Consider the following 8,932-nt stretch of genomic DNA (forward strand, 5'->3'; position numbering starts at 1 on the left):
TGCTTGAAGGACAGGCAAGGGTTTCCTACATACATATACACTTATACATACACATGCACACACACACACACACACACACACACACACACACACACACACACGATGGAAAGCATTTTTAGTAACTGGTTAACGCATTGTTATCCCCAGGCTGATTTTGAGACCAGACAAATTAATACAGGCATAGCCGACGGTCAATCCATGCTTAAGCATCCCCAGAGTGAGTTGGCCTTGCATACCTGTCGGCCTGGGTAGAAAGGCTGAGCACCACCTTGGCAGCACTGTTCCCACTCAGACTACCTCCCCGGAAGTCCGAGGTCCGGCCACGGCTACATTCCCGAACAAGCTCCTGGATGGAGTGTGGCTGGACCACAGGGGTTGTGTTCAGGGAAGGGCCCTGCTCCAGGCTCTGCTCCTGGGATGAGCTCGTAAACTCAATTTCCCCAAGGAGGCCAGAGCTCCCAGATGTCTTCTGTGGCTGATGGATGGTCAGAGGGGGCTGGGAGATACCATCGCTGAAGTGGGTGTGCTCCAGTGTACCCACATACTCACACACCCTAGAGAGAGTCAAACAGGAAGTGAATACTGTAACCCAGCTCTTCCGACTCTATTCATCCCACAGTGAGGTAAAACGAAATCTAGCTACCCCTGGAGTTTGCCTCAGCTTTCCTCCTTTCCTTTTATCATATTTTGCACTGCCATTTCCTCACTATGTTTCTTACTACTTAGAGACAGAAGATTTGTTTTGAATTGGGCCAGCCTTGGCATGGGTAAGCGATTCCTTAAATTCTCTCACTCATCACTGCTGGGGAAAAGACAGGCAATAGAACTCTGTTTACCACTTCTGTGTTGCTTAGGTTACTGCTTTACTAGACAACCTATTTGAAACCTTTCCCTGAGGCATCCCTTCTCCCTCTGTCCTATGCTCTGATTAGCTGAGAAGCACTTCCTGACGAAAGGATCCCAAACGAACATGCTTAGTGGACAGGCTCTGTTGACACAGTAGACATCTACCCAGCTATGATGTGGCAGATGCTGATAGCTCTAAATACCTGTGTCCAAGTATGGAATGAGGATAAGGGGGATCCCCTAGCATGGCAGGAACAGAACAGACATGTGCAACTGCCAACTTCCAAAGGGTTTGTTCCTAATTGAACTTAAGATTAAGATGCATTCTAAGACATCTCAGATAATTTAGTTGCTGTCAATGGGCATCCTGATAAACTATTCTGGTGTTCTATAGTTAGGGAGTTTGTTGAATTCACATATATTGCTTGGGTGCCTCCTGAATCTCTTCCCTTTTTTTTTTTTTTTTTTTTTTTTTTTTGTAAGACCAAGGCAAAACATCAGGTTATCAGGTTCTCTTTCTCACTCCACTTTGCTCCAGGCTGCTATATCCTGGTCCTTTCACATGTTCCTTTCACGATGGTTGGTGTAGGGGGAGGTACTGATACTAAGGTCTGGTTCCCTAACTGGTTCTTGATTTTGTCAGTGAAGAAGGCTTTCCAGGTTCCAGGAGGAAAAGGCAGATGGAGGGAAAAAGAGGGCCTTTTCTGCATGCTTTTAAACAAGAAAGCAGCAGCAGTCATGTACGGCCTCAGGGCAGCTAGGGCCTGCAACTTCTGCTATGGGCAGGGACCAAGGAGGTTGGTGGGGGCTAGCTGATACAGGGTAGCTAATAAGTTTAGGGCAGGAGGAAAAATGGAGATAATTGGTGAGGGCATGCCTTTCCAGGCAGGAGATTCTGTGCCCAGAAATTGTGCTAGCCAGAAAGTTCTAAAGTAATAAAGCTGTCCAAATGTTTTCTATCCATGGAGCAAAGGCAAGGTAGAAAGAGAGAAGCTGGGTGGGGAGGTGGTTAGATCAATCCGGGCTGAGCTGAGAGGGGCTGGTGGCTCAGTCACCGCTCCAGAGCTAAGGCTACCGGTAGTGTGTTTTTAAAACTACATGTAACAGGTTAGTTTTACAACCCTTAGGCATTCTGCATACTTTTCTCTTAGGAACTCAACTAGCACTTGGAGCTATCTTTGTTTTAGTGAAGTCAAACTGAACTCAGATCTCGCTGGGTTACCATCTGACTCTTCTCTTTCCAGGGGTGATCTGCTCGATTTCTTTCTTCTGGTCTGATGCCAGGGCCTGGGGAGATGGGGTTCTTGACTTAGCCTTAAGAGTTGCACTATTGAGTGGTCGCCATTTTGTTTTTATTTTACAGGTGCTGACTGGGACTCTCTTTACTTCCATGCCACAAAACTTAAGAGTCAAATTCTTAGTGGTGCTTTGCAGAGATGTATTATTCTGTTCTTATTGTGTTTCTTTGTCCACTTAAACTAGATGTCTTTCATGAGGCACTGTATATACTAATGTGCGTTATCCAGGGTCCTTTTTTGTAAAGAGAAAAGACATTGTAATCTCATTCAAACTGCATGGTTGTGTTCTATCTGCTACTCAAGATAGCAGCGTTTTCTCCATTGCTATAATCTGTCTGTCCCCCACGGCAATGCCAACAGATTAATCACAATTCCTTGAATCCAGTTCTGCCATTCTGTACTCTGCAACATACGTGCAGCAGGTACTTATCTCTTGTCCTCTTTTCTGTGTCTCACTAAAAACGTATCTAAACGGTGAACGCTCTGCTGAGATGCTGCAGACTCTGGAGTCCATACCCTCTCTACCACCGTAGGCTTCCCAAGGCAGGGGCTGTGCCGTTAGGGGTGGGGATATCATCATGCACCTGAACACGTGTGGCCAGCAGTCCGGGTTGTGGCTTCCCATCTCCAGGCCTACGCTGAGAATGGCATCCATGCACAAGACGTGGGCTGTGTGCAGCCACACCCCCTGCACCTTCCCCATCTGCTCCAGTTTCTGCTCCACTTTTAGTTTCACTGTGCCAGAAAGACATTTATTAAAATAGCAGTCTGAGTAAGGGAGACAGAAAGGGAGAGAGACAAGATGGAAATGAAAGAGTGTGTTCTCATGCAAGAGCAAAAGGGAAATGATATACTTCACTGGCTGCAAGCACCTCTTTAGCAGGTCTCCATCGTCCACATGCAAAGTCATGGTCAGACAAGACCCCATTCACTGGTGACCCCTGCTCTGTGGCTCTAGGGTCAGATGGATCCCGAGCTAGGTGCAGTTCCTTCCAGCCCACCCATGGGTCTAGTGAGACATAACACTAGTGAGGGTGGGCTCCATGTGCTAACTCCAGCCCAAACATCTGTTTCCAGATTCTTCATCCTTCCTTGTATACCTCAATTTATAAAAATCAAGAAATTCTTGGCAGTATGCAAGTAAGTATCTCTGATATCAATATTATTTCTGATATTAATATTATTTCTGATGTGGTCATCTAAAAAACTATGTGTATGTATCTGGAGCACAAGGATGACTTCTTTCATGATGCAGTTTTATCCCCGGAATCCACACTTGTATCTGTAAGCTATAAATGATGCCTTATTGAAATAAAATAGAGTGGTGATATCTGAGGAAGAATACAAAAATTGGTTTGGCACATCATTCATGCTAAGTCCTAACACAAGGCCAAATGGCAGTGCCACCCTTAAAGAAAGCTTTCCACTTACCAGATGTGGTGGGTGATAACTCAGAGCTAAGGAATAGAGAAAACTGTCTTCAAGTGACTCAGCCAGTTTCATGTCAGAAGGAGAAGGTTATTTTTAGGAAAACACTATGTGCCTCATGAATATAAGACCAATTTCATTTTGTATTTGTTTATGATTAGAACATTTTTTAGCTTTGTAAAGTGTTCTTTTTTAGAAACTGTAATGAAAAAAATTAAACATTTAAAAATATTTATTTTATGTGTATGAGTGTTTTATTTGCATGTATGTATGGGCACATCTGTATGTGGGCTCCCTCAGAGGTCAGAAATGGATGTCAGAACCTTACAGATGGGTGTGAGCCACCACACAGGTACAGAGAATATAACTTGGGTCTTCTGGAAGAGCAGCTAGTGCTCTCAACGGGTGATCCATTTCTCCAGCTACAGGAACTCTATTTACTTATGTGTGTGTGTATGAATGTACGCACACACATATGTGTAGGCATGCATACTAGTGCATCTACAGAAACCTGCAGAGATCTGTGGAGACCAGAGTTAGGATGCTGTATCCCTGAGAACTAGCGTGGAGGGAAGGCTTTTATGTTGTACCTGACTTGTAATTTGGGAGATAAGATCTGAGAATTGTGGTCCTTATGATTGAAGAGCAAGCACTCTTAACTGCTGAGCCATCTCTCTAGACCCTACCATTTAAATTTTTGAGTAAGTTTTTGCCGTGCAACTCAAGCTGGCCTCAAGTTTGTGACCCTGTCACCTCAAACTCTTGAGGTCTGGCATACAGATGTTCACCACTACAGGTGGCTAAATGTGCATATTTGTGTGTAGTTAATAGGCATACAATACTTAAGTTGGCTTTGATTCCTTTTTTCCCCCTTCTTCCAGATCTATAAGAACTATATTGCTTGTTAACAGGTTCCTAAATATTACTCAAATTTGTGGAACAGTGACCTAAATTGCTTGTCTTTGCTAAGAACACACATTTCTATGACTAGCTATGCACAGATAGCATCAGTATAATTTGGATCATGCTTGTATTTCTCCTTCAGCCTGATGGATGCCTTGCATCTTCCATTGGTATTAGGAAAGACATTTTCTTTCCTTGTGTCTAGAAGATTATCAGTTTCACTGACCTTCTCTTGTGTCCACAAAACCCAGGTTTTCCTGAGTGAAGTTTTTCGGGCCCCCTTTTATAGATTCTATTTGATTTTTACCCTCAGAACTTTGGCCAATTTGCCAGAGGGATATCTAGTGTGCTCTAGCAGCCTGAAGATGACCCAGGTGGAGGCTCTGCCAGGTGGGCCCCTGGCACTCTTGTCAGCAGCCAACTGTACTTTCCTTGTCACTGGTTGCCTGTATGACTCTCTTGTGAGGAGGAGACACCATCAAAACTAGCTAAGTTCCCTCATCTAAAACAGACTCAGGCCTGTGGCTGCGGGTGGGGGTGGGGGGTCCTGACTAGTGGCAATTACCTACTGTGTCACACATAGAATGGGGACCAGTTGCTAGTGAGTGGTATCACCAGGTAGATCCTGGCCTGCAGCTGTTACCTTGTGCTAGGGCATCACTGGGCTCTTGGGATTCCCTTTCTTCTTTCTCCTCTTGGACACAGGATGCAGCTGCCATTTGGGCAAGAGCTGAGGCACAGTTAGCAGCAACCCCTTCAGAGAGACAAACAGCTACCCATTAATTGTGTTCTCCAGAGACATACCAGTAGAACCCCTTGTGAATGATGCATTGACCAGTGAGTTCTGACGAGACCCTCCCCCAGGCCAAGAGTCAGGGATCCCCACAGGTACCAAGTGCACAGCTCAGTCGCGCAGCTTTCCTCAGCCCATCAAGGCTCATGCAGATGGCATCTCGCTCTTTCTGGTTCTGCTCTTTGATACCCTCAGCTCCAAGGATGAAGGCCAACCCCTTGGAGCTTCCTGCCATCCGACCAGTCAAGGGAGTTGACAGAGTATCAATCAGGTTCTTCCAGCAGCCAACCAAAATATAACGGGCAAACGCAACACCTACAAGAAAAGGGGTATCGGCCACTTTTCAGAGACAAAAGGAATGACAACGAAGGGTCTGAGGTTCTCCAGGCCTCAGCTCAGCAATTCTGAGTTACATGTAATTCTACAATGGGAAATACAATGTATTAGATCGTGTTGGGTCAGGTTTCACACAGTGATCATAAATAATTAACGGGACACCACTGTCTCAGCTGGGCAATTTCATTAGCTACCTTCACCCCCAGACAAAGCCATAATTTATTGAAGCCACCATTAACAGTTTGATTGCTGGTGACATGTGTAATGTATGTACATTTTACACTCAGAGGTGAAGGTCTTACCTGCTACCGTGGAGTCATCAAGTCTCCTGCTCTGGGTGAAAGGTGACTCCACTGAAGCTGACGCCATCAACTGGCCACCGATTGCGCTACTCTCTAGACCATCGATATCTGCCAATCACAAGAGCAAAGCCACCCCTAAAGTCTTCCCTTCTTCCCAATAAAAAAAACAAAAAACAAACAAACAACAACAACAACAAAAAAAAAACCAGTAGCCACCATAATATTTATGTCTTTTCAACAAAAATCCATTCTATTTATTACACATGAGCCATAAAGCCACTTCTTTTCTGAGAAAATATAAATGCTGCTTTGTTCCCTCAGTCTGTTTTTTTTTTCATTGTCAAAGCATTCTTTTATATGCTGTCACATGCTTTACATTTGAAAAAATAAGGCTAAACTCTACCTCAGCTGTTGTCATAAAATCTACTCACTCAAGATGTTTTCATCTTTGGATCCTGTATTTATTCAAAATTATGGCATTATCACTAATCATCCTAGAGTACTCTAGTATGCACGTGCATTCATGCACACATGCACGCATACATGTGAGCATGCGTGTACACACACACACACACACACACACACACACACACACACTGTAAAGACGTCTCACTGTATGGAACAGCCTGGTTTCAGACTTGCTAGTCTCCTGCATCTGCTTCTCCTATTCTGAACCAGAAAGAATATTCAACCATGGCAGGTTAATCTTTCTCTTCCAGAGCTGTTTCACCAGATCTAAGGCGAGTAAATCTCTTTGGTCAGGTAACTTTTATTCTAATGACAAATGCACGGATGATGATACTTTACAATTTCCAAATTGTTTTACATTTTGTTGTTGTTTTTGTGTTTTCATTTGATTGCCCCCAACTACACCAGGAAGGGATGGAATTATTTTTCCATTTTTCAGGATGAAATTTAGTATTTGAAGCAGAAAAAGGTATCATTTCTGAGTGTCTGGGGTAAGATCCAAGTGTAAAGTAGATAAACTGCCTACGTCCACGAGGCTGACAAAGGACAGAATGGAATTTCATATTCATGTTTTCTGACTGGCATTCAGGCCTCTCTCTATAGCACTATGGTTTAGTTCAACATGAGTTCCTAAACCATTTCCTTCCAATTTTTGCAAGAGTAAACTCCTACCTATGAAAACGGCTCTACAAACTCCTTCCTACTCTGGCAGGAAGGGGCTGGTCTGGGTTAAAAACCCTGGGTTTCTGCTTATCTCTGAATGAAGCGGACCTTTAGACCTGAGCCAGGAACTTCATTCTTTGGGCACCGATTTCTTCATTATAACATAAGCTGATCATGAGATCAACATATGAATTTGGATGCAACTGATACAGTTAAATGAAATACAGGGAAAGTTATAGAAAAAGAGGATAGAATAATTTTATCCTTAATTTGGAACTTCATCCTTGCTTGAGTCTTGCTTGATGATGTCAATACATATTGTTAACATTTTTATTTTATATTGGAAATCTTCTAGGCAACACATCAAAAGTTCATAAAAGGTAGAAATTCATATGGCGGCTACTATAGAAATAGGCAAGTTTTCTGGAATCAATTTAGCTTTTAACCAATAGGCTCATGATATTTACCAGAAGTTATCATCTTATCCAGATTATAATAGCTCCTATATACTGGGTACAAGATTAATGAACTCAAGCAATATGAAATTTATTTACGTATAAAGTTTTCCATTTCTTTGAATGGTTTGCCATGTTACAAGAAGTGGCCCATTAGCTGATGGTCAGAGCTCACAATGCCTCTCCTGGTACACCATGGAGGGTTGGATACTACCCACACTTCGCTTGCTGGTTTACCTCTGGAATCTGCTATAACATTTCATGGAGAATTAATTATTATTTTTATTTGTATCAGTATTTTACTTGCATGTATAGATATGGACCAAGTGCATGGCATGCCTGGTGCTCTGGAGAGCACAAGAAGGCATTGCACTGCAACTGAAATTAGAGCTGATTGAGTTGTCATGTGAGCATGGGAACAGAACCTGGGGCATCTGCAAGAATAGCAAGTGCTCTTAACTGCTGAGCCATCACTCCAGCCCTCACAGAAACATATTTTCATAGTTTGAAAAGACTACATACTGCTATCATTAATATTCCTACATGATGGCTGATTAGCAATAATGATGAATGAATATAGGTATTGTGGATTGCCTGTTACTCCTTTTACATCGATCGAATGACTCTTTCATAGAGATGTTATTTGGCAGAAACCTGGTATTTAAGAACCTCAAATGAATTCCAAGACATTTACACACTCCAGGCAGTACTCTCTACCCTAATGAAGGGAGTTTGTAGCAACATATGGAAATGAAGCATTGATTAAACTAAGTGAATGTCTTTTACATCTATGAATGATGGTTTACTGTGTTTGTCTATGTACATGTCCATGTGTGTGCATGTGTATATACACATATGTGTGGAGGGTAGAAATTGATGTGAGCTGTCTTCCTCTTCATTATATTTTTTAAGACAGTGTCTCCCACTGAAACTGGAGCACTCTGATTCAGCTAGATTGACTGCCAGAAAATACCAGGAACCCTCTGTACCAAGATATAGATCCCTATAACTATGCCTGATTTTTATGCAGGTGTTAGGGATCAAACTTCGATCCTTGAGATGATCAAGCCTTCTCTCCATTATCCATGAATGGCTATTTTTCAAGTGGTATAAATAGAACCATAATTAATAAAATACAAACTGGTCACTTGTATCACATTCCTGGTCCTTAAGATGTGGACCCTAGAATTGGTTTAACCAGTTCCATCTTGATTCTAGAAGAAAGATTCCAGATTCAAGAAAGTTCCAGGGCTGTGCTCTCCAGGAAGAGGCCTCATTAATCTCTCTCTACCTGGTTTCCAATTAGACCTTACTTTCCAATTCCTGATTGTTGGTTCCCACCTGCTAGCTGCTTACTCTGTCATCTTTTATGAAAGCCTTGGTGTCAACCATAGATGACATTATCACTTTTTAAAAAAATTTTTAATATTTTTTTATTAC

The 8,932-nt window shown here is 42.7% G+C and overlaps 1 protein-coding gene across 1 annotated transcript in view; it reads right to left on the reverse strand.

Moving 5' to 3' along the window:
- Nucleotides 1–8,932, reverse strand: part of Arfgef3 (ARFGEF family member 3) — a 146,413-nt gene that overhangs the window by 37,115 nt on the left and 100,366 nt on the right. The window contains exons 15-19 of the mRNA XM_021173858.2: nucleotides 5,907–6,014; nucleotides 5,368–5,583; nucleotides 5,119–5,229; nucleotides 2,729–2,879; nucleotides 237–554 (exon numbers count right to left, since the gene is read on the reverse strand). Of these exons, the coding sequence (XP_021029517.1) occupies nucleotides 237–554; nucleotides 2,729–2,879; nucleotides 5,119–5,229; nucleotides 5,368–5,583; nucleotides 5,907–6,014 (904 nt within the window). The remainder of the gene's footprint in view (nucleotides 1–236; nucleotides 555–2,728; nucleotides 2,880–5,118; nucleotides 5,230–5,367; nucleotides 5,584–5,906; nucleotides 6,015–8,932) is intronic.

The sequence above is a fragment of the Mus caroli genome, chromosome 10 (assembly GCF_900094665.2).
Source record: "Mus caroli chromosome 10, CAROLI_EIJ_v1.1, whole genome shotgun sequence".
NCBI lineage: Eukaryota > Metazoa > Chordata > Mammalia > Rodentia > Muridae > Mus > Mus caroli.